General features: G+C 44.8%; 1 protein-coding gene across 2 annotated transcripts in view; it reads right to left on the bottom strand.

Annotated features, from left to right (window-relative positions):
- The window catches only part of ST5 (suppression of tumorigenicity 5), a 117,851-nt gene that overhangs the window by 52,282 nt on the left and 39,116 nt on the right, over positions 1-26,453 (bottom strand). Inside the window, exons 1-2 of one of the 2 annotated variants that reach the window (XM_012000241.1) lie at positions 10,590-10,691; positions 4,590-4,694 (exon numbers count right to left, since the gene is read on the bottom strand). In XM_012000241.1, coding sequence (XP_011855631.1) covers positions 4,590-4,694; positions 10,590-10,615 — 131 coding nt within the window. In that variant the 5' untranslated portion in view covers positions 10,616-10,691. Of the gene's footprint in view, positions 1-4,589; positions 4,695-10,589; positions 10,692-26,453 lie in introns of those variants that run through there. The other variant, XM_012000242.1, reaches the window with a different exon arrangement.

The raw sequence follows: 26,453 nt of genomic DNA, 5'->3' as shown, positions 1-26,453 counted from the left end.
TGGGGTCATTTGTTATGTAGCAATAAATAACCAGACCTGTACTAACAGCATCATGGTTGGATTCTAGGAAGCATCTTGAGTAACAGGGGCAGAGGTCACAGGTCCTCCTGAGGGGGGCCTGCCATGGCCAGGACAGGCCCTGCAGCAGTGTCTTTACCCACAGCTACTCAGGAGATTTTTCTTCTCTTTAAGCTCTTGGTTTCTCCCTGATGTAAGACACAGGGTCCAAACTTGTGCCTACACCGGCCATGGAACCTCAAGACATCTCTGGATTTCACCATATCACAAACTGAAGCCACTCTCTTTACAAAAACCTGCAAATATGAGTTGAAATTATGGCTCCACTGCCAATTAGCTGTGTGGGCTTACAGGTTCCTCATTTGTAATGTAAGTTAATGAGCCAGATATATCTCAAGATCCCTTCCAACTCTAACATCCCAACAGAGAATGTATCGGGCCTCCAAAGAGTTCCAACTGAGTAGGGGAAATAAGACCCACACAAACATCCACTTTATGAGATACTATACGATAAGTGCCATTTGGCTGTTTTGAACCAAAGATTCTGAGTGTATGCAGAGGAGAGAGGGATTTGTCTTAGTTGAGTGTTCTAGAAAAACACTGGGAGAGAGGTGAATAGTTGCATCCAGACTGGCAGAAATGTAAGGTTTGCACTAGAGAACAGTGAACTACTGGGCAGAAGGAAAGACCAGGGTCAGATCATGAAAATCCCTGCAAACCAGGCTAAGTTTGACTTTATCATGGACAGCAGTACTTTGGGGGCAGGAAGATCCCAGGAATGCTCATAGGAAGGGAATGTGGTGGGATAAAAAAAATAACGGAAGGATCAAGAGAGGCAGGCTTGAGTTCCTCTTCCTACTAGTTTTGTATCCCTAAAGAGTACCTCCTCTTTTCTGTGCCTCAGTTTCTCAATCTGTAAATCAAATGGGTTAGACTGAAGAAGCTCTGAAGCCCCCTCTGCCTTTCTAAGATCTACAGATTACATGAAAACAGAGTCCAAAGCTAAGATGACCCATTAGGAAGGTACTATAAGGATTCAAGTAGCACAACAGCCTATGCTCTAAGAGGCTGCTCTCCCATCTAGTTGACTAATCGACAAATAGCTAATGGCTTCTATGTGCCAGGCATTGTTCCAGGCTCTAGGAACACAGAAAGACATCAAAGTCCTTGCCCTCGAGAATTCTATATTCTTACAGACACTCAGATTTTCAGCACCCACCACAAGCGAAGTTCTCAAACTCAAGGCTGATAAAGTCTGTTATTTCCAAGTTGCAGTGACCCAGGTGCTGGAGTTTCATAGTGAAGAAGCTGTGGAGGAAATCAGCAGGTCTTCAGAGAAGAGCCCCTGCTGCCTGCCAGGTCTTACTGCACAAGTGAAATCTCCTGAGAGCAGTAAGTGACACAGTTCACCCTATCTACACAGCTGAATTAGCTCTAAACACAATACTTCCTTTTTTGCAAGTTACCAACCTGCTTCCAGTCCCGCCTCAGGTCATCAATACCAACACAGTAAAGGCTGACCTCTAGAATTCAGAAGAGGTTTGAGAATCCCACTCCTGACCCCCAGAGTGGGAGGCAGTCATATCTCGTGAGCTGAAGTGGGAACAGCCTGTGGGGAGAGTGTATCTGGCAGGTAAGGATGAACAGTATGTTCATTCGGCCTCATCAACAAAAGCAAAGACAAGGAAACCTGCTCCAGGAGACCAAGACACAGCAAAGAACAAAACTGAGGCGGTCACATGAAAGGCTTAGATTTTCTCCTACACATTCCTGCCAAATCAAGACTAAGCTGCAAAGGAAAAGGGATACATTAGCAGCACACCTGTGAAAACCTAGGGACTGGAATCCAGGGTCTTAAACCCAGACTGGCTTGGTGGCAGCACCAGGTGAAGTCTTATGCAAATTAAGGGTACAGTCCTTCAAATACACACCGTGACAGTTACACAGGGCCCCATCTGCCCACCCCCACCAGTTTTCCTTGCCCAGACCTCCCTCTTCCCCCAAAGCTGGACACAAATACCTCTTAGAACCACTGGGTTCCTCTGCCTTCATGTGGATGATGTGGAGGTCCCCAAAGTAGCCAGAGTGTCAAAGGCCCAGCTTTCCAAGGCCCCGACACCCCTCCCCTCCCCAGCTAAAGCTCTGGTCACACCGAGGAGGCTCCTCCTTGGACTCATGTGCTGGCAATTATAAAAGGGCCCCAGGTCACCACCAAACACCTATTGAAAGGTCAAACTAAGAAATTCAGGTGCCAAGATCATCAATCCAAGTTGTAAGTACCTTGGAGAAAGAGAATGGACCATCCCTCTTTGCCCTCCAGTGCCCAGCACAGAGCCTGGCACCCAGGAGAACCCTCTGAGTTCACTGACAATGCCTTCCTAAATGAACCGGTGATTTACTGCCTTACTTAGCCCAAAGAACACACGCAGATGTGGCCAGGGGTGAAGGCAGCCAAAGAAACCACCAGATCACAATGTCTAAATAATACCTACACCCCAGGGGTAGTCTCTGAGAGAAGGGTGCTGCTAGCCACAGAGGCCTGCAACTTCACACCAAAAGCCAGACTCCCAGGAAAGAAGGGAGGGAGGGAAGAAGAGAAGCAGAAATGTGGTAGGAAGGAAGCGAAGACTTAGAAGGGAGACAGGAAAGGTGCTTTTTTTAGGCACATCTGAGGCTCAGATATTTACAAACACCATCTAGCATGTTATGATGGCAAGCATGCTGAGAAGCTAAAGGAAGAGCAATTTCTGAAAACACTTAGAAGTAGGCAGGCATTTACTCCAAATAGAAACTGGAGCATCTGTCAGCAGTCTTGAGCTGGCTTTGAAACTTGATGTAAATACTGCCCCTCCCACCCCTCTACCCCATTCCTGCATGGTGGAAATTAGAAGGAAAAAAAAGAATATTTAAAGGAGTTGAGGGTTGCTGGGAATAGTAATCTCCATGTCAGGTCCTAAATATATAATTGCTTTAAAATTATGAATAAAATGACACAATCACATATATTTGTTTCACTCCTGCAGTAGTGTGATACTCTAAAAAATTGGAACCTTAGTTCCCAGCCCCATCTGCCAGCTCAATCATGGTAAGAATGCCACCAGGCCGACAAGAGCCCAGCAACGTGGTTCCCAGGAGCAGGCAATGGGACACAAGACTCTGAGACCTCGACCTGTTTCTGCGTTGGACACCGACATGTTCGGGAGGAGGTCAGTTTCTCCACCTGCTTTGCCCAAGAAGCTGTTCCTTGCCATTCCCAGCCTCACTCAGTACAGGGAAGCTGGTATGCCACCAAGCCCAGTCTAAATGAGAGGGATTGCCCGGGCAGGCGGTGTTCCTATCAGTCTTGCTGCTGCAAAACGAATAATCAGTTTGCTTGGCTAAGTCCCAGGGTCTTATGTACTTAACAAGTCAGAGTCCATCAAACCCTGTTTGGCATAGTCCATCCAGAATGTTTCTATTGGGACGAAGTCCTGTATGTATGGTGTGAGGAACCCCTGCCTCCTTCATGACAGTCACTCCCCAGGGGCTACATCCCGTGCACTATTCTACCAACTATATCTGGACTCCAGCTCTGAATCAACCAAACGTTTACCACCACCTCTGACCAGACCCTACTGGACCCAGCCTAGCAATGCACAGCCAGATATTCAGGAATGAACTAGCCCTGACCGAACCAAAGCTGAGCACCCTTCTCAGAGTTATCCATCCTAGAGGCAGAGGCCGCAAAAGCCAAATCTGTCCACCTGACATTCAGCAGAAAGGGCTACGAAAGGTACACGGCTTTCATAAAAGAGACTAAAGGTTCTTTTAAGATATCAGTGTCCAGCCTTGGCCAAGACCAGAGAAGCCCTGGTGAGAGTATTGTGCATCTATCTGTGTATCTGTGAGTTCCAGAAGCTTTGATCTCATCCTCAAAAGGCGGTTAAAATTTATTGAGTAGCTTTATGTCAGCCATAATGCTAAGCATTGACATATATTATCTCATTTAGTCCTCACAGCAACTCTCTAAGATAACTACTATTATTATTTTATAGACAAAATAATGAAGATTTTAGAGGGCCCAGGGAAACATTCTGAGAGCTATTTGGTTAAGTGATTAGAACTTGGATTTGAACCAAATCCATGATTCCAAAATCCACGGTTTCTCTAAACTCTTATAAAGCCTAGGCTACTGCTTGGAATTTGTGCTAATATGCATAACTGCCTCTCTACCCTTAGTCCAATGTGGTCAGCCTCCCTCACTACAGTGCAGCTTAGCTCAGGCACAGGCCCCCAGCTCTCCCCACCATGGGAAAAGGTTACAGCTAGAAGAACATCAGCTGCTTCTTGCTGGCCCCATCCTTGGAATGCTAGGCACAAAGCAGAGCTTGTTTTAAGAGTTATTGTTTGCTATGTTACATGGAAACTTATAGAACTGGAAAATATCTTCTGCCTAATGGTCAGCATGAACTGGCCTAGACCAGTCACCTGGATGACTGTCAGTCAAGATGATGACTACTTACATTTTGGAGGGATCCCACCCAGGACCTAGGTCCCTTGCTGCCATGCCCCACAAGTGCTTCCTTACCCACCTGCTCAGAGTCCCCCGAGGGGCCTTAGTGCTCCCGGCTCCGTGGGTGATGCTGGAATTCTTGTTGGCAGTCATGGTCATTTCGGCTCTCTGCAAACCCAGAGCCCTGCAAAGAAGACAATGCCGGTAAGCCAAGTTTCTATGGGCAGCCAAAAGCACCTTGAACATCTTCCAGATGACCTCCAAAAGTGCCAAGAGGGTTTCTGTGGCAGATGGTAGAAACTGCTTTCCCAGTTAATGTTTAACTCCATGTGTTACAGCTTAAGAGCCCCCAAGAAACCCCTGGCCGGAAGAGGGAAGAGTGTGAGCTAACATCACATCACTTCACAGAAAACAAAATAAACAAGCCCAAGAAACTCCATCTCCATTCATCTCTCCTCATTCCTTAAGTTAGAGTTTCCTAAACCTCTATCATTCTATATAGTCCATGGTTTTTGCCATATTTGCATACCTCCTGACATACTATTCAATATTTTTCTTGAATATACTTGAAACGACTTCCTTTACTTAAAAAGAAAAAAGTAACCTTATTCTAAACAATAAACTATTAATTCAACAAATATTTACCTAGCACCCATGTCCAAGGCAAATGTGATCCAGCGAAGAGTAATACAGTATCTGACCTCATGCAGCTTACATCCCAGTAGGGAAAAACAGACAATGAGCACACACAAATTATCACATGTGTGATAATAAGTGTACCTTTGTGTATAATATGTAAGGTGATGATAAGTGGAATGAAAAAAAAATTAAGCAAGGTAGAGCTGGGAGTGGTGGCTCATGCCTGTAATCCCAGCACTTTGGGAGACCAAGGCAGGCAGTTCACTTGAGGTCAGGAGTTCAGACCAGCCTGGGCAATATGGTGAAACCCCTTCTCTACTAAAAATACAAAAATCAGCCAGGTGTGGTGGCAGGCAGCTGTAATCTCAGCTACTTGGGAGGCTGAGGCAGGAGAACTGCTTGAACCTGGGAGAAGGAGGTTGCAGTGAGCCAAGATTGCACCATTGCACTCCAGCCTGAGTGACAATTCTGAGACAGAATTATTTTATTTATTCTGTCTCAAAAAAAATAAATAAAATAAAATTAAATTAAATTTGAAAAATCTTAAGCAAAGTAGAGGGAAAGGGAGTGGTGAAAGGGTACCTTACTTTAAATAAGATGTTCAGGGAAAACCATTATGATAAAGTAACATTTGAGTACACATCATGAAATTGAGAGCTAGAAGTGCTAATCATATTTTTTCTAATACCCATTAAAATAAAAGTAACATACATTAAGGTATTTAACTATTTAAAAGTAAAAAATGTCTGTTCATGTACCATATATTCTTAGCTAATATATCACCAGTGGTAAATGCACTATCCTTTCAGGAACACTATTTTATGCCAAGTAATAAAAGGAATACAAAGATTAAAATTTAAGGGTACATTTGGGTTGGAAAGAAGGAAGTAAAACTATCTCCATTTGCAAATGGCATGATTTTGTATGTAGAAAATCCTAAGGATTCCACTAAAAAACCTATTAAACTGCTGAGTGAGTTCAAGTAAGTGTGCAGGATACAAAATCAATATTAAAGATCAATTTGGGGTCAGGCACAGTGGCTCACATTTGTAATTCCAGCACTTTCGGAAGCCAAGGCAGGCAGATCCCTTGAGAACAGGAGTTTGAGACCAGCCTGGCCAACACGGCAAAACCCCATCTCTACTAAAGATATAAAAATTAGCCAAGTGTGGTGGTTCATGTGTGTAATCCCAGTTACTTGGGAGGCTGAGGCATGAAAGTAACTTAAACCTGGGAGGCAGAGGTTGCAGTAAGCCAAGATTGTACCACTGCACTCCAGCCTGGGTAACAGAGCAAGACTCTGCCTCAAAAAAAAAAAAAATCAATTTTATTTCTATATACTAGCAATGAACAATCTGAAAATGAAATGAAGAAAACAATTCTATTAACAATAGTGGCAAAAAAATAATAAATCACTTAGAAATAAATAAAAGAAATGCAAGACATGTATACTGCAAATTATAAAACATCATTGAAAGAAATTAAAGACTTAAAAAATGAAAAGACATACCATATTCATGGACCAGAAAATTTAATATTGTTAAGATAGCAATTCTCTCTAAATTGATTTACAGACTCAACAGAATACCCATCAAAATCCCAGCTAGCTTCTTTTCAGAAATCGGCAAGCTGATCCTAAAATTTTTTGGAAATGCAAGGGATACAGGACAGCCAAAACAATCTTGAAAAAGAACAAGGTTAGAAGACTCTGAGTTGCCAATAAAAAAAAAATACTAACAAGTAACCAAGACAGTGCAGTACTGACATAAGAATAGAAATAGAGATCAATACAACAGAATCCAGAGTCCAGAAATAATCCCTTACATTTATGGTCAACAGATTTTCAATAAGGATGCCAAGACAATTCATGGGGAAAGAAGAGTCTTTTCAACAAACTGTGCTGAGAAAACTGGATATCCGTATACAAAAGAATAAAGTAGGGCCCCACTGCATACCATATTTAAAAATAAAGTAAAAAATGTGTATAGCCCTAAATGTAAGAGCTACAACTACAAAAGCAAAGCTAGAAGAAAACAGAAGTAAATCTTTATGACATTGGATTAGGCAATGGTTTCTTAGATATAACACCAAAAGCACGCACGCGCGCACAGACACACACACACACACACACACACACACACAGGAAAAAGGACATGAATTGTATTATGTCAAAATAAAGAACTTTTGTGCTGTAAGCAATACCATCAAGAAAGTGAAAAGACAGCCTAAAGAATGGGAGAAATTTTTTGCGAATCTATTAAGAAACTTGTCGGCCGGGCGCAGTGGCTCACGCCTGTAATCCCAGCACTTTGGGAGGCTGAGACAGGAGGATCACGAGGTCAGGAGATCGAGACCATCCTGGCTAACGCGGTGAAACCCCATCTCTACTAAAAATACAAAAAAAAATTAGCCGGGGACGGTGGCGGGCGCCTGTAGTCCCAGCTACACGGGAGGCTGAGGCAGGAGAATGGCGTGAACCCGGGAGGCGGAGCTTGCGGTGAGCCAAGATTGCGCCACTGCACTCCAGCCTGGGCGACACAGCAAGACTCTGTCTCAAAAAAAAAAAAAAAAGAAACTTGTATCCAGAATTTATAAAGAATTCTTTCAACTCAATAATAAAAAAGTAACCCAATTAAAAATTAGACAAAGGATTTGGAACAGAAATTCTCCAAAGATATAAACTTGGCCAATAAGCATATGAAACAATGCTCAATATCATTAGTCATTAGGGAAATAAAAATCAAAACCACATGAGATATTACTTCACATCCACTAGGATTGCTATAACGAAAAAAAGACAGATAAAAACAAATAAATGCTAGTGAGACTGTAGAGAAATTGGAACTTTCATTCCTTACTGGTAGAAATGTAAAATGGCACAGCCACTCTGGAAACAATTTGGTAGTTCCTCAAAAAGTTATACTCAGAGTTACCATATAAACCAGAATGACCCACTCCTAGGTATCTGTTCAGGAGAAAAGAAAATACATGTCCACACAATCACTTGTACATAAATGTTTATAACAGAATTACTCATAGTAGCCAAAATGTGGAACTAACCCAAATGTCCATCAACTGATGATAAACAAACTGTGGTAAATATCAATACAACTGAATATTATTCAGACATAAAAAGGAGTAAAGTACTGATACATTCTACAACATGAATAAACCTTGATTCCTCTTTTGTGAAACGTCCAGAACAGGCAAATCTACACAGACAGAAAGTAAACTAGGAGCTGCCTAGCACTGGTTGAGGGTGGCAGAATGGGACATGGCTGATAGGAGTATGGGGTTTCTTTTTGGGTTGACAAAAATGTTCTGGAATTAGATAGTGGTAATGGTTGTACAACTCTTGTGAATATATTAAAAACCATTACATTATATAAATGAATTTTACAGCATGTTAATTACATCTCAATATAGACATTAAAACTTAAGAGCTAAATAAATCTTTTTAAGTGCCTTGGAGAATGGGTGTGAGCAACAACACAAATGACACATCAAGCACATTTCCAGTGTCCAGGTGCACCACAGCCTAGGCCAACACCACCATCACGGAAGCTGAACAGTTCACCAACAGCAGTTATCTCCCTCTGACTGGCATCCTCCATCACATTGACCACAATGAAGTATATCTGGATGTGAAAGTTAAACATATTTATTTATGGCCACTGATGACCTTAATCCTGGAGACCGTCTTATCTTGGTGCAAATAAGTGATTGGTTCTGATAATAAAAATAAGTCAAGTCCTAATTCTTGATACCATTTATACTTCTTTCCTAATCTCAAGATGAAATGTACTAGCTCTAATTTCTTTAACTTCGCTTACTAAGCGCTCAGGGTTATGGTTTTGGTGATGGTGATAGGGAGTGATATGGTAACCGAAAAGAGAGGAAGCAGCCAGTAGGCAGGGGATGATTATCTGACAGTGACAGCAATGAAACATCCCTCCAAGGTGAATACGGCAGATGCTTCTGGAAAAAAGAAACCAACTCTCAGCCTCACTTTTACCCTTCATAAAATGGAGTTGGTCCAGCTAACTTTTTTTCTTTTTGGTAGAGACGGGGCTTCTCTATGTTGCCCAGGCTGGTCTCGAACTCCTGGTCTCAAGTGATCCTCCTGCCTCGGCCTCCCAAAGTGCTAGGATTACAGGTATGAGCCACCATGCTTGGCCCTGTAAGTTTAAGTCTATATTCATCAGCATAACACTAGTGATGATGATGATGATGACGACGATAAAGTCAATCTTGCTCCCAGGGCATCTATGCACACTGGTTGTAGTGAGATACTCTCTACCTGCACCAGCCCAGTGCCAAGTAAAGTGCTTGGCATATCATATGGCTACATGTACAACAGAGAAGGGACAAAAAAGGCAACCTCTGGAAGTTTTATCAGGCCAGTTTTCAGGGTCCTCAGGAAGCACAGTGCTATAGGAATCAACTTGCTAAGCATCAGCTTTCAACTGTAGCAACGGTCACAATAACCATCGCCATCCATGAAAACAACACTTGACCTGCTCTATCACTTCCAGGGCAGGCCCTTGGAGAAAAGGCAAAAGATTTGTGGCATGACCAGAAACTGAAATATGTTAGAAGAACATGATGAAAAACATATTCTTTCTTTCCCTGAATTTCTGCTTTTAGGAGGGTAGACTCACTGCTCTGAAATGCTATCATGTAGTTGTAGATGAGAACACAGAGCCAGCTTACTAAGAAAGAGAAATGTAGTTGACTCTGACATCTGGGTGGCTAAGAGGAAAAATCCTGTGAAGATGTAACCAAGAAAGAAGCAGAACAAAATTGCCTCCAGGCCCATGACAGGGACCCTTAGTCACATTTGTCCAAGAGTGCAGCTGCCATTCTCAGAAGTGGCCTGGGAATTCAGGCATCTTGAGCCAGCACTGCTGAGAACCTCAGAAGGGCACACGAGATGAGAAAAACAGAGATGCCTACTCACCAACCTCCCCACCAACTGCTCTCTCTGGGCCAGGTCTATCAGGATCAGAGAATAATTTGGGACTTGAGGAGCTGAAGGCCAGGTTAACCCTTTATACCTGAAGCTCAGGCTTGAGGATTCTCAGCATTCTGGCTTCCTGGGCTACACCATTTCTCCCCACCTCCTAAAAGCAGCCCCAGGCCCTCATCTATGCTTTTAGCCTGATATCCTGGCTAGTCAGGCTGCAGGGAGAGAAGATGCTCCTAAAGCAGAGGAAATGCCGATGGGAATGGAGCAGAGACTCAAGCATGAGGAGAGGTTTCTTTGCTAGTTCCTAGGCCCATCAATGGCAAAGTCCAGGCAGAAACTGCATGTTTAGAAAAGGAAATTGTTCAATTAGCATATACCATCAATCCAAAGTTCCTCAAAAACACAGCTCTGACAAATTATAGGCAACTATCTCAAGAGTTACGATTCAGAGAAAGGAATGGAATAAGGTACCTCTGGAACTTTTCTACAAACTGCATCCAGACAAAGAGGCACAGTGGCAGGCCCCTAGGGACAGTCGGAAAAACATCAGCCTTGAGTCCAGCCCTGCCTTCTGACAACCACTAGTTATGTGACCTTGCTCCAGTGAGGGTCAAAGACTCACTTTGTCACTATAACAGCCATAATAGCAACATGATCTACCTCCCATGATTGTCCTGTCTGGCAACAGAAGCTTAATAAATGTTTGTTCTTCCAGATCACACTTCCCTAGGTATTTGGAAGACAACCTCTCCATTCACAAGTGTGAGTCATCTTTCAGACTCCCTAGTACTATCATTCCATTCACTGACCCTATGTCAGGCACTGTGCAAGGTACTAGGATATTAAAACGGAAAGACACAGTCCCTGCCCTGGAGAAGCTCAATGTGAAGGGAGATGAGAAAGTAAAAAGCGGACTCCGGGAAGGCCTCATCAGGAGGTGATATTTGAATTAAGCCTTAATCTGTTACCCACAGTAAGGGGACCTAAGGAAAAGCAAAAGAGCATTTATTATGAGACACACTGCTGGATTTTTTATACACGTAATTATAACAGTTAAAGTTACAAGCACTTCACGTATATTAAGTCATTTAACCCTTTAACAACCCTGTGAGATGGGTACTATTAATATTTCACAGGGTTAGTTACACTTTACCAAGGAAACCAAGAAAGAGAGCAGTTAACTAGCTTGCTCCAAGTCACACGGCTAAAAAGGGGCAAGGCAGGGATTTATGCCCAGGTGGCCTGCACCAGTGCCCCAGCTCTGGGCCAGGACCCTGTACTGCCTCCAACTGTCTTCTAATTTAGTTCTCACCATTCTACAAGGTAGTGATAGTACAGTCTCTTTTTTTTCTGATCAGGAAATTTAAATTCAGAGAAATTAAATGACTGGACTAAGGTTACTCACCTAGTGAAGGAATAGAGCAGGAATGTAGACCCAGCTCTGTCTCACTCCACTGTCCACTTACTTTCTTTAACATTGATGGGGTGCTTTAAAATGCAGAGTCCCAGGCCCCACCTGCTGAATGGGAATCTGTGGGGCCGGGGCCTAAGAATCTGCATTTTAGTAAGTGCTTTGAACCAAGCTTATATGCCCTTAAGTGCAAAAATGTGTGTCCCACAGCATGTTCTCTAGGGACTTAGTGGGGTAACGACTCACCATCTTCCCAAGAATCTGCCTAGCTATGTGCAACTAAAAGATGGGCACTCAGCCCCTCTTCCTCCTCCCCCCATCCCATTAGCTTCTTCCACCACACAGAGAACCACTGGCCGTCAACCACAAAGGAATGCGCGCACCACAGGATCCAGTGAAAGCATTACCAACGGCTCATCTAAGCCATTTCCTCAGTCTCCAGGTGTGCTCCGTCTTCCTGTATTTTAAAATTACTCTTCCTGCCAACCACCCTGATCCCTTCGCTTGCTTTCTCGTCATTTCTAAACTCCTGGGAAAAAGAGTTTATGTCAGAAGTCATATACCTGCGGTCTGCAGAAGCAAAAACATGTCTCATTTGGCCTTCCTTTTATTTTTAAATAATTTGAATTAGTTGTGAAGCTTAAGAAAGCAGGTGAATAGAAAGAAAAATTCAGATTCTAGCTCCTTTTGAAAAATGAGAAAATTTGCCATCACTGTGTGCTCTCCTGTATGACAACAGTTGGCCAGAGCTGAGCACAAGTGACCCAGTTAGATGCAGCGGGCTCCCTCCACTGCAGTGCTGTGCCTCCTCATCCATGGCCTCCACCTGGTCCACTTGGCTCCAACCTGACCTCCCAAGCAGCAGGTAAGTGTCGCAGCTCTCTAGCCTGCGCCCCAGCAGGAAGGGTTAGGAGGCATGGCATTGGGAACAGCCACACAAAACCTACTGGACGGCTGGGCAGGAGCAGTGCAGGGCAAAGCCTCCTGACTGCTTGAAACCCCCATCAATTCCCCTTACTGCCACAGGAAGAAAGACCTTCTGGAAGGCTGACAACTTTTGCTCAGTCCAGCCTTCACCAGGCAACTCTCTCTAGCATCCTAAGTGCTCCTTCTCCCTCTGACCCGGTCCCATCACCTTATCCACAGAGGCTCTCTCAAAGGTCCAAGAAGGGACCGATGAGAGGTCAGTCTCTGAAGGGAGCTCTTTCTGAGGCGTGCCCCACCTCTAAGAATGAACGTTCCTATCCTAGAGCAAAAAGCCTGTCCTTGTTTAGGTGACATTTCTAAATGTCTGTCTGATACTTTTCTGCAGGCATAATTGTGGATGTGACAGCATGCCTTGCTCTTGAAGCAGGAGACAGCTGAGCCCTGAGCAAACAGGAAGAAATGGCAAGCATTTGGAGGAAAGCCTCCCATTCTGCTGAGGTTAACGTCGCCACTGAGAGGAAACGTAACGTAAACATTGCACAGCACTCTGCTTTATAGCCGAGGTAAGAAGTCAAGACGCCCGAAAATAGGAAACCTCTCAACCACAGGAGAGAATTTCTGCTACATCTATGTTCCACTACTCTCCTAAGCAATTCTGCTCACATGGAAGTCAAAGTTAAGGCAGTGGCCTAAAGGGATAGAGAAGGTGGGAACGGGAACAGAGCTCTTGTGTGTGTTCTGAGAACAAGGTGAGAGCCAGGAGAGGGCCAGCAGTACAATGACAGTACAGTGACCCTACAGTGTGCAGCTGTCATCTGACTGCCCTGGGGCCAACCTGCTTACTCATCCTGCCCAGCAAACACCTCCTCAGACCCTCTTTACCTTCTTGCCAACTCCTTCCTGCACCTTTCCTCATCCACGGGCCCTGGCCAAGGACATGAGGTACAGACTGGCAGCTCCTCAGAGGAGGGCTGCCAAGAGTCTCAGCAACCAATACTGGCCCTCAGATTCTAAGGAGCTTAACAAATGCAACTAAATCAGGATGATCCTTCTCTGCATGAGACTTCGACCTCATCATCAGCCCCTGTTCTTCCTGAAGCAGCAAGGCCCCTGCTAAATTCCTGCAGAAAAGCTCCCCTGCTTCCTAGAAAGAGCTATAAGCAAAGCCCACCAATGCTGTAAGCAAAAGGCACAGCCCCTCCCTGCCTAACCTCCCAACTGATCGACCACTTGCCTGGTTCTCAAAGGGATAAAAGGGCTCCTAGAAACAGACTAAGAAAAAACCTGAGAAAAAGCTATGGCCCCTTTCCTTCTATCTTCTCGGTGCTGCCTCCATTCTCTCCCTTCCCCCCACCTGCATACACAACCCAGAGCCACCGCAAGCTTCAGTAACCTTAGATTAAGTTCCTTGTAAGTACCCAAACCAAGGTTCTCAAAAATGTGAGCTTTCACCTGTAATCCCAGCACTTTGGGAGGCAGAGGCAGGAGTACTGTTTGAGCCCAGGAGTTCAAGACCAGCCTAGGCAACAAGTGAGACCCTGTCTTCACTAAAAATAAAAAATTAGCAGGGTGTGGTGATGCACACCTGTAGCCCCAGCTACTTTGGAGCCTGAGGTGGGAGGATCACTTGAGCCCAAGAGTCCAAGGCTGCAGTGAACTATAATCAGGACCCTGCACTCCAGCCTGGGTGACAGCGTGAGACCCTGTCTTTATAAAAAAAGAAAAGAGTGCCAGGAAGGATTTTCTCAAGACTGTCCCATTCCCTACAAAATAGTAAACCTTTTCTCCTTCACTACTTTGATACACTTCACACCTTAGATCTTTTCCATTTCAGCCCCAGGTCCAGAAAGCCCTTCAAGTAAAAATGTGGTGGGGATAGCGAGCCTGGTCAGGTGGAGAGGAACCAACATTTGTTTTGCTGGGAGGTCAGAGGATAGATGGGTGTTTTACAGGTACCCGTGAGGCTGAAATCTCTCTCAGCTAGCCACAGGAAAAGACGATTTTTTGTTGTTGCATAATAATCAGAAAAAAAGAACTTTTTCCATCTCTTCACTGTCCACTTATCATTCCCACATCCTCTTTCCCAATCTTCCTCCTCAAAGAAAGCCCTTTAAGTCTGCTTTTTCAACCTCAACCATATTTCAGTCCCTTTTCCTGCCAGATGGTCCTTCTCCACTTCAGTGCAGATCCTGCAGAAGTTGAAAGCTGGGTTTAAATACTTCCTGAAAGCCTGAATTGGAGTGAGGGCTTGTTAGGCAATTCCAGGCCAAAGGAAATCTGGTTGTTTCTCACATAGTTTTAAAAACCTAGACATGGCTGTTTCTGCCATTCTGGAAACTCAGCCTCTCAGCAAGTGGCTTATCCTAGCTCTGTCAAGACTATGGCACCTACTCCGCCCAATGTCTTGTCACCACTTGGAAAAAGAAGGCAGATTGGAAGCCTGATCCATTAAAAAACCCTGCTCCTGGGGACCAACCACTGCCCTCTTTCGCTCTGGCAAGGAGAGCGTGGTGGGTCCTGCAATTGCGACCATCCAGAGGCCACAGTCCTATCCGACAGCAGCACGTTTGCTCTGGCCAGCCACATCTCACTGGATGACATTTCCTGCACATGCCAGGAATGTTCATGCCACCAAGTTTGTTCAACTAATTCCTTTGATCTTCAGTGTCCCTTGCCCCGCATTCTTTCTTAAATATCCAGTTCAAGTGTCAACTTCTTCCTGACTCTATGTCTTGACCTCCTTCTCACCCTTCCCACACTCTCTGGTCTAGCTGAGCTCAACTTGACTGATGGCAAGATGCCTCCTCTGCTCTAGAAGAAACTTACCATCCACAAGCTGCACCTTCTCCAAGGAAGACTAGGAAATAATAAAGGCTAAAGGCACTGGGTAAAATCCTAATACCTCCGTTTTACCACAGATAGCTTAGGGGGACTACCCCACCTCTATAATGAGAACACAAAGACCAATGAGAAGCCATCTACAAAGAACAGTGGGTACTCAGAGCCCAGTGGTACTGGAAGTCTCCGGGCTGGGGTTTAGCTTTCCCTCCAGCTCTCAGCTTCAACACCTCCTCCCTCATCCTCACTCTTTTAGCTGCCTCTGCTTCTGATTTCACTAAGAACAGATCCTCAATGAGCTACACCCATCACATGTACTCCCTACCAGCATCATGGTTCCTGTCACCCCATCTATTCAAAACTCTCAAAACCATAGCTCCCATTACTAAAAGTAAAAGCCTAAATCTTTACAAGGACTTATAAAGCCCTCCATTGTCTGTGTCCCTTTTATATCTCTGGCCCCATTTCAACTACTCTTTCTCCCTCACTCTCTCCACTCTAGCCACACTGTCCACTTACCATGCGCTCAAACACACCAGGTGAGTTCCTACTCCAGGGCCTTTACACCTGCTGTACCCTGTAACTAGAACAGCCCTCCCTAGATAGGGTGAACAGCGGTTGGGCTCCACAGTCCAGGCCCATCTCTAGTCCCCTCTGGCCTTCCCAGTGAAGGGTCTAACCCACTTACAGCAACCACAACCACTCAGAAAATTCCAAAGGGGGCCTCCCCCTGTGAAAACCCAAACGATTCTGGGCAGGAGTGGCTTCAGCCCAATAACTCAACTAAAATTGCTCTCTGAAAAGCTTATAAGACCGCGCCCAGTGGCTCACGCCTGTAATCCCAGCACTTTGGGAGGTCGAGGCGGGTGGATCACCTGAGGTTGGGAGTTTGAGACCAGTCTGACCAACATGGAGAAATCTCATCTCTACTAAAAATATAAAATACAGCCAGGCATGGTGGCGCATGCCTGTAATCCCAGCTACTCGGGAGGCTGAGGCAGGAGAATCGCTTGAACCCGGGAAGCAGAGGTTGCGGTGAGCCAAGATCGCGCCATTGCACTCGAGCCTAGGCAACAAGAGTGAAACTCCATCTCAAAAAAAAATATATATATATATATAATGGCTTTCCTATTATACACTGCAAAGGTACTTTCTCTGAGCTTAATGAATTCCAGCACCTTCCTTTCCTGATGCCTACTGTTTTGGACACTGCTGCTCAGCCCCACCCCGAAACACTGTAATGTAATTGACTCTCAATCTAGAGCACCACCCCACTGCCTCCCCGGAGTGTGAAAGATGTTTATGTTCATTAAAAGAGGACACAGGTTAAGAAAGGCTGGGAAGTAGTATAGGAAAACTAAAGAAAGAGAGAGAGGTGAGGGCATTTCATTTACCTATTTACTGGAACCCCTTGAGGGGATCTTCCCAGCCAGGCCCCCATGCTGCTGTGCCATGCTCTGGTCCTTGTCCTTGAGCAGCTCCCCACCCTGTCTGAGATGGATAAGTAAAGATTCTGGTACAATGTAACAAGAGCTGTGATAGAAGTATGAACACAGAGCTCTGGGAGAGAGGAGAAAGGCATCTAATCAGGTGGAAGGATGGATGCTGGGGAGGATTTCTAGAGGAGACAGGAAATTACACTGGGCTGAGTCTTGCAGGATTGGAAGAGATAAAGGCAGAAGAAAAAACAAGTAGAAGAAAAACCATGAGCAAAAGCCAAGATCTTGGAGCAAGTAGAAATTTCTTAGAAGGAAACAAAAAGTGATAACCATAATGAAAAACACTGACAAATCAGACTACATTAAATAAGAACTTTGTTCATTTAACAAATGCCATAAAGAGAGTGAAAAGCAAACCTACAGAGTGTAAGACAATATGCTCAATAGACCATCCAACCAAAAATTCATATCCAGAATATATGAGGAACTTCTACAAATAAATAAAAAACAACTCAAAAGAAAAATGGCAAAAGAACAGAACAGATACTTCACCAGAGAGGATACCCAAACTGTGAAGAGATATATGAAAAGGTATCCAACTTCATTAGTCATCAACAAAATGCAAATTATAACTGAGATGTGATACTATTAACATACCCACTGGAATGGATAAAATGAAAAAGAAATACCTATTGTTGGCAAGGATGTGAAGCAACTGGAATTCTCGAACACTAACAGAGGAAGTGTAAATCAATACTACCACTTTGGAATAACGCTGGGTATCACAACTAAAACTAAATATAGGTATACCCCGTGACCCAGCAATTCCTTTCTTAGTTTTATACCCATCAGAAATGCATACACATGAGTATTAAAAGACAAGTATGAGAATGTGCATAACAACACCATTCATAATGGCTATAAACTAAAAACTCAAATGCTCATAATCAGAAGAAGAGAAGGTAAATTTTTGTGTTTTACATAATGATTACTATACAGCAATGAGAATGAACATCTACAGCTACACACAACATGGATAAATCTCTCCATTATTCTGAATAAAAGAGCCAGAAACCAAAAATACATACTAGATGAGCCTATTTATAGAAAACAATAAAACCCAAAAATAAATCTATGCTATTAGAAGTCAGGAAGACTGGAGGGAGATTCTGGGATATTGATAATAGTCTGTTTCTTGATCTGAGTGTTGGTTACATGGGTTCGGTTGTAAAAATTTGTTGACTTGGATACATGTATATGTTCGTGTTGTATGATGTACTTCATTAAAAAGTTTTAATATAGCAAGCAGGACACAGAGCTCAGATTTGGGAAAATTAGATCCACAGAGCAAAGTTATTAAGAAGCAGTAGAGAGGCCAGGTGCAGTGGCTCAAGCCTGGAATCCCAGCAGTTTGGGAGGCCGAGGTGGGTGGATCACTTGAGGTCAGAAGTTCGAGACCAGCCTGGCCAACACGGTGAAACCCCCGTCTCTACTGAAAATACAAAAATTGGCTGGGCATGAAGGCAGGTGCCTCTAATCCCAGCTACTCAGGAGGTTGAGGCACGAGAATCACTTGAACCTGGGAGGTGGAGGTTGCAGTGAGCCAAGATTGCGCCACTGCACTCCAGCCTGGGCAATAGAGCGAGAATCAGTCTCAAAAAAAAAAAAAAAAAAAAAGGAAAAAAGAAGCAGTAGAGGGTAACTGTGGAACTGCAGATCTTAGATCATTAGGGCTCAATTTGCTTTTGGAGGAAAGCCCTTTTTTCCTCAAATTTGGAAGTAGGAGAAGAAAGCATACCTATATAGCCAGGCTCTGCTTGTTCTATGCATGTATTTAGCTTGTGTAATCTTAGAATCTTAGTTACAACTACATGAAATAGATGCCATTATCTCTCTTTTATGGAGGAAGAAGCTGAGGCTGAAAGGTTAAGTAATTTGCCTAGCATTTCATAAGTAGCAGAACCCAGAGTCTGGAAAGGTTGGCATGAGGCTCTAGAAGTGATACCAGAGCACATTAGTCCTTTGGTCTCTGTCACATCTTGTGGCAGGAAGCTACCCTCCATCCCAAGTACACCCCTGCAGCCCCTCTCTATCTGGATAAAGAATTAGAAAACAGGCCGGGCATGGTGGCTCACACCGGTAATCCCAGCACTTTGGGAGGTCAGGAGTTCGAGACCAGCCTGACCAACATGGTGAAGCCCCATCTCTACTAAAACTACAAAAATTAGCTGGGCATGGTGTTGGGCACCTGTAATCCCAGCTACTCGGGAGGTTGAGGCAGGAGAATTGCTTGAATGTGGGAGGCAGAGGTTGCAGTAAGCTGAGATCGCACCATTGTACTCCAGCCTGAGTGACAAAGTGAGACTCTGTCTCAAAAAATAAAATATAAAAAAAAATATTAGAAAAGGATATTAGCAGAAGGTCCAATGCCTGGCCCCTGAATTCTGGTTGTCAAAAATCCCATTTTTCTTTAAGCCGTCTAGTTCAGAGGGCTCTGAGTCAACAACAAATAAGCGTAAGAGATGCCTATCATCATTCTTCCCCATCTAGGGAAAGGGACTCACACACACAGACCCTGGTCAAACGAAGACCTTCCCCCTAACAATGCAGTCTGCTAGAGCTGAGACTGCAGAGAAAGACAGTCTGTCCATCCACCTGCCCAACTCCTTTAAGGGCCATGATGACGACAGAACTTGCCTCTTCTTCCTCCTTTAAACAGAGCAAGTGTTGCTTGGCAGTTTCAGGTCTGTGCTTCACAGACTGTGTGCTGAGGTGCCCCAGAACACCATGATGAACTCACAGGGATGCTGCTAAATATTTTAAATTTTTGAGGGAAACAGAGCAACACTCAACATTTGTTGAACACCCCATGAGTTCACAGCTTCAACAACAGACTGCATTACATTCTTTTTGATGACGTCATTTCTTTCTGAGGCTGGGTTTTCAGCAGTTGCTGTGATAAAAAGCCAGTACCGGCCGGGCGCGGTGGCTCAAGCCTGTAATCCCAGCACTTTGGGAGGCCAAGATGGGCGGATCACGAGATCAGGAGATCGAGACCATCCTGGCTAACACGGTAAAACCCCATCTCTACTAAAAAGTACAAAAAACTAGCCGGGCGAGGTGGCGGGCGCCTGTAGTCCCAGCTACTCGGGAGGCTGAGGCAGGAGAATGGCGTGAACCCGGGAGGCGGAGCTTGCAGAGAGCTGAGATCCGGCCACTGCATTCCAGCCTGAGCGACAGAGCGAGACTCCGTCTCAAAAAAAAAAAAAAAAAAAAAAAAAAGCCGGTACCATGTGAAAAGCCATGTGGAACAGGAAATAAGGATGGCACTAACCAATCTGATTCCAAGGTCTGATATGCTACGCAGTACCTAGTACATTCCATTAGTAAGTAATTGTGGTTATTTAAGAATGGAATATAAATATTTTTCCTTTCAATTTCTGTATATCATTTTTTTTCAGATGGCTACTCAGATGTTAGGATACAAATACTTAATTGTTTAAACCTACTTAAGGCCAGGCATGGTGGCTCACCGCTGTAATCCCAGTACTTTGGGAGGCCAAGGCGGGTAGATTACCTGAGGTCAGGAGTTTGAGACCAGCCTGGCAACATGATGAAACCCTATCTTTACTAAAAATACAAAAAATTAGTCAGGAGTGGTGATGCTTACCTGTAGTCCCAGCTACTAGGGAGGCTGAGGCAGGAGGATCACTTGAACCCGGGAGGCGGAGGTTGCAGTGAGCCAACTGCACTCCAGCCTGGGTGACAGAGTGAGACTTCATACAAAAACAAACAAACAAATGAACCTACTTAAAAAAGAAAACGTAGGTATTTCTTTTGGGCTATGAACACTGTAAAAAAAAAAATTACTGAAACACTAAGGCCCATGAACTAAGAAAGTCTGGGAGTCTCTGCAGCAGGTGTTTTTAAGTCTCTGTTCATGGAGCCAAGAGGAGTTCCCAGGGCAGGCCCAACCCAGCCCCAGAAGTGGGCAGGAGTCAGGCCTGTGGCAGCACACTCAGGCTTCCCAGAGTGGCTGGTAGAACACCCCCTCTGCCTGCACAGCAGTGCCTGCACACCAGTTATCCCTCAGCCCAGGCGCCTGCACAACCACATCAGCCTCACCCTAGGCTCCCAGGCTCCCCTCTGAACTCCCTCCTTGAAAAGCTCTACTCAGTTCCAACTTCATGAATAAAACCCAAAGCCAGTCCAGAAGCCTGCTGGCCAGCAGGGGCCTTCCACGCACACTCAGACTTGGGCAATGTCCATAAGCCAAACCATTAATCCAAAGAGACAGGGAGCGATGGGAACCAAAGAGAGTGCTTCCACTGACAGACCATCCACTGGACGGTCAACTTAGGCTTTCTGGGTGAAGACCTGCATGAAAATACCTTCTTTTTTCCCATGGGGTTTCTTGCCAGCTATACTCCTTCCCTCCATTCTTCCTTGAAGTCATAATCCTGTGTTGGTGACATCACAGTTGTTGACACAATAGCCAACTGTTGTGATGTCACAGGACTCAACTTTTGTCATTTTAGGTGGGGGTGCTGGGGTGGAGAATGTGACAGAGGACAAGAATACAGTTACAGAACTGCAATTCGTTTTTTCATGCTAATTTCCCTGGTAACGAAGGGCAGTGACTCAGAAAAGGAAAGGCAAGCCTCTGGCAGCAAGGCTGTGTGTAGATTCGTCTATACCAAGGGAAGGATGGTGGGGAAGCAGGGAAGAGACAAAAGAAAACAATTTCGAATTCCAGGATTGGCCAAATATGAAGATACTCTCAGTCTGGCCAAGTCCAGGCAGGACCTTCTCTTTCCCTCACCTATCGCCTGAGCCCAGAGTAAGGAGAGGCTCCAGGCTGGAACACTCCCTGGAAATGAATGTGTGGGAGGTGGTATTCTGTTGTGGACTCCAAACTGGCCGAGGGGCAGACTGTCAGTTTGGACTGCATGCTAAGGACAGTGGGCAGAATGGAGAGGGCACTCAGAAATGAAGCATGTCGCAGGAGAAATGGCGGAAGGAACCGAGGTTTACCTGGAGAAGAGAAGGCTGTGAGGGGGAGGCTGATCTCTGGCTTGGGAATCCGGAAAGCCTCTCGTGTGAAAAAGGGATTAGATGTGTTTTCTAGGGTCCCCCAAAGAGACCTCAGAAAATGAGAGACCCAGAGAGGCCAAAATGAGGAAGAAGTTTTAATTCTTAAATTCCATCTGGAGACTACAGATTCTTTTTAATTCCTTATTTCTCAATTACAGAATATGTTCCAGAGGACAAGGACTATGTTGTTCATCACAGTATTCCAGAACTTAAAAGGAACTGGCACATAATATTCGTCAAAAAAATGAACAAATGGGGCAATGACAATGGTCTTGTGAAGCTGCTGCTATTTACAGGGACTTACTCATTCCGCAAGTATTTTTTGCATCCCCTACCACACTCCACTCGTTGCTGGGAATACCACAGTAAAGGCAGATAAGGTTAGTCCATTCCCTTGCCTTTGAGATGGGCATGGGTGGCACCTAAGGTCGCTTTCAATACTGAGATTCCTACATTCTTAGAGTTGACTAAAAAGTTTAAAACTGGGAGGAAAGAGTACCCCAAGGGCCACAGATTAACCCTTCCTTCTACTATCACCACTAGAGATCTGGTAACGAAGGGCGGTGACTCAGAAAAGGAATGGCAAGCCACTGGCAGCAAGGGTGTGTGTAGACTCATCTATACCAAGGGGAGTTGGGAGGACAGGGAGGGACAAAAGAAAGAGATCTAGATCGAGCTGTTGCTTCTTTCTGAGCTGGGAGAGGCCTCTCGGTGAGAAAGCACTGCCAGACCAGACCAGAGCAACCAGGCTGGGTACTTATTCAAGTACCCCTCCCTACTCGGAGCCAAATGGGCTCCCTCAATCCAGCAATAAAATCTGTATGGCCCAGTTAGGTAATATACGGTATTATATATGACCTCACTTCCCTCAAGGATCTTTTATTTATTTATTTATTTATTTATTATTGAGAGACTAGGTCTTGCTCTGTCTCCCAGGCTGGAGTGCAGTGACACAATAATAGCTCACTGCAGCCTCAAACTTGGGCTCAAGTGATCCTCTTGCCTCAGCCTCCAGAGTAGCTGGGACTACAGGTGCGTGCCACCACAGCCAGCTAAGTCTTTTAATTTTTTGTAGAGATAGGGGTTTTGCTATTTTGCCCAGGCTGGTCTCAAACTCCTGGCCTTAAATGACCCTCCTGCCTCCCAAAATGCTGGCATTACAGGTGTGAGCAACCGTGCCTGGCCAAATGTGCTATTTTCTAATGTGGTTTGTAAACTGGTCAGGAAACAATTCCCAAACAGGAATCAAATCTACCATCAGGTGAGCAGACTCCTTTAACTGTGTAACTGCAGGTATGACTAGCAGGCTAGGCTATGGTCACAGCTTATACTTCCCCCTTTTCCCAAAGTCCTCAATCTCCCTGCAGGAAGCTTGGGGAATGTGCCTCCTGCCCTCTTCTGGACCTGCCAGCATGCTCACCAAGCACACTAAAGCCACCCACGTCACAGCTGACTCATGCCATTGCTCTCTGTAATGAGGTATGACATGTTTCTAAGCTCTTGTATATTTTCATATTTGTAGCCTACAATTAGGCATTTTTGAGGGATGTAGCTGACTAGGGGTTCTGTTCAGTGACCTATAATTATACACTCAGGGATCATGGTCAATCCAGGCAACCCTCAGGCCTGCAGGCACTGTGAGCTGCAACCTCATGGAGGAAGCCACTTGGCTCGAAGAAGCTCCAGAGAATACTGTAGAAATGTGGCTTAGAAGGGCCACACTGCCCCTCCTTGCAGCTCTTGGAGGCACTCCCCCTATGTCCCCTTTATCCCCCTTATCACTCACTGCCTGGCTCAGCAATGCCTGCCAAGCCCAAGTGCTGACACATTTGTGTATCTAGTGCCAGCAGAGGACCACTTTGAGGGACACAGTCTCCGTTGCCAAGGCAACAGCAATGTAAAGCAACTTCTTTTTTTTTTTTTTTTTTGAGACAGAGTCTCATTTTGTCACTCAGGCTGGAGTGCAGTGGCACAATCTCAGCTCCCCACAACCTCTGCTTCCCAGGTTCAAGTGATTCTCGTGCCTCAGCCTACTGAGTAGCTGGGATTACAGGCACATACCACCACTCCCGTCCAATTTTTGTATTTTTAGTAGTGACAAGGCTGGTCTCGAACTCTTGACCTCAAGTAATCCACCCGCCTCGGCCTCCCAAAGTGCTGAGATTACAGGTGTGAACCACCACACCCGGTGGTTCTAAAAACTCCCATAAGTGTCTCATCTTAGAAAAAAGGGGTCACACACCCCCTGCTCATGGGACCCTGCAGTCAGCGGCTGTGCCTCTGCTCTGAGCCAGGCTTTCTGCCACCTGCTGCAGTGGCCCCACACTGATCCTAATCCTCCCCCATGCAAATGCCTACCGCCCAGCTTTACCACTATTTCCCTGGCTGGGGAAGAAGGGCTGGTTCAGCACAAAAAATCTGTCCCTTATGACATTTCACATATACATTTGGCTCCAATAAAACTCACTTATTGGGCCAAGTGCGGTAGCTCATGACTGTAGTCTCAGCACTGTGGGAGGCCGAGGCAGGCAGATCACCTGAACCCAGGAGTTCAAGACCAGCCTGGGTAACATAGTGAGGCTCCATCTCCACAAAACATAAAAAAGAAAGAAAGGGGCAAAAAAAGACTTCTTTATTTTTTTTAACAGCGGCTCAAATCCTGGCATTTAATCAAAGAGATTGCCAGTAGCCCACCTTGTGTAGCTGTGAAGTGCAAATGTGGCCCATGCTCAGAGCAGCATCTGCATTAAGTACGAGCCCAGTATCTAAACTACAATTACTTTGCAAGTTTCCCGTCTTCCTCAATGCAAAGTACTTTAGAGTATACTTTTCAAAAACACTTTCTACCAATAAGCCCAAGAAGATTAAATGCAAAAGGTATCTTCTCCGTTTCACAAAAGAGGAGGCTGGGGCTCAGTAGGGCTAAGCGTCTTGCCCTCAGTTCACTCAATTAGTAAGAGTAGAACCAGGTCCAGAATTGCTCTGCAATCTTCATAAATCAACAATTAGTAGTCATTACTTCACAGAGACATTGTAAGGATAAATGAATTAACATATGTAAAGTGCCTGGTATACTGTCTGGCTCATAGTTAGGACTATGTTATCATTACTAACAGTATAATCACCACCACCCAGAATCCTCAATTCCAAAGCTACAGCTCTTTTCCTTCTATCCTGCTGTCGTTTTACAAAGACTGCTCAGAAAGTAGTTTCATCTCACCTTGAGTAAGTCCAGACCTAATCCCTATAGTCAGTCTATGGAACCCAGAACTCACTGGGCTTTCTTTTTTTTTTTCTTCTAATTTATTTTAAAAATCTTTTTATAAGCAGGGTCTTACTCTGTCACCCAGGCTGGAGTGCAGGGGCATCATTATAGCTACTGCAGCCCTGAACTCCTGGCTAAAATGATCCTCCTGCCTCAGCCTTCCCAAGTAGATGGGATGACAGGTGTGCACCACTGCACAGACTATCTTGCCACTCCACGAACGACTCCACACTTGTGTGCACAGGGAAGTACACACACCCCACCTTTTCTGCCAGTCTGACACTCATCTCCTAGCCTCTCTGATGGCACTTATGCCATGTTAGACACCTTTCTGTAGTTTACCCTGCCTGTAGTACATGACCTTCACTTAGATCCAACTCTTCATTCATTTAGTTTCTTTCTTCAACAATCATTTCACAAGCACCTACCCTTTACTAAGCCCCGTATTAGAGGCTTTTCCTTGAAAACTTATCAAATGAAATGTGCAGGAGCAGCGGGATGCACAAGGAATGGTGACAGCACGAAGGTGCCAGAAAGTAACCGTCAGCGGGCAGCACAAAAGATTTCTGAGGAGGCAAAGCTAAAATGGGTTTTAGAGTAACTAGAGTGCTCTCAGCAGACAAGGGGAGAAAAGGACATTCATTCCATGCTATGGGGAACAGTGTGTATACAGGGATACAAAGCAGAATCATATAGAGTATGGGGTATACAATCTCACACTACGAGCATGCAGGGGATGTGAGTGTGTGTGTGCGCACGTGTGTGCACATGTGTGTTACTGTGAGATAAGGAATATATATATACACATATTCCATATATATAATAATGAATATATATCTATATATAAGGAATATACACACACACACACACACACACACACAGAGAGAGAGAGAGAGAGACAGACAGAGAGAGAGACAGCACCTTCTTCCCAGTTCCGGGCACAGCTTCAAAAACCCTTGGCATTTCCCAAGGGATGGGGGTGAGAGAAGCCTACTTTGTGATTTATAACAAGTCCCTCTACTACACCTGAATTTATGCTAATGAAGTGGGGATTTATTTCTTACGGTTCCAGAGGCTGGGAAGTCTTAAGATTGATGACTGACTCTGGCAGGCCTTCTTGCTGCATCATCCCACAGCAGAAAGGCAGAAGGGCACAACAGCACACACAAAAGAGAGAGAGGGCAGGAGGGGGCCGGACTTGTTTTTATCAGAAATGAACTCTAGCAATGACGGCATTAATCCATTCATGATTAATTGGGCCCTCATGGCCCAACCACTCTGAAGGGTCCTACCTCTTAATACCATCACAATGGCAATCAGATTTCAACATGAGTTTTGGAGGGGACATTCAAAACATGGCA

Source organism: Mandrillus leucophaeus, unplaced genomic scaffold, assembly GCF_000951045.1.
Source record: "Mandrillus leucophaeus isolate KB7577 unplaced genomic scaffold, Mleu.le_1.0 Scaffold622, whole genome shotgun sequence".
In the NCBI taxonomy this organism is placed as follows: domain Eukaryota; kingdom Metazoa; phylum Chordata; class Mammalia; order Primates; family Cercopithecidae; genus Mandrillus; species Mandrillus leucophaeus.
The sequence above is the reverse complement of the archived record's forward strand: the minus strand, read 5'-3'. Positions and strand labels throughout refer to the sequence as shown.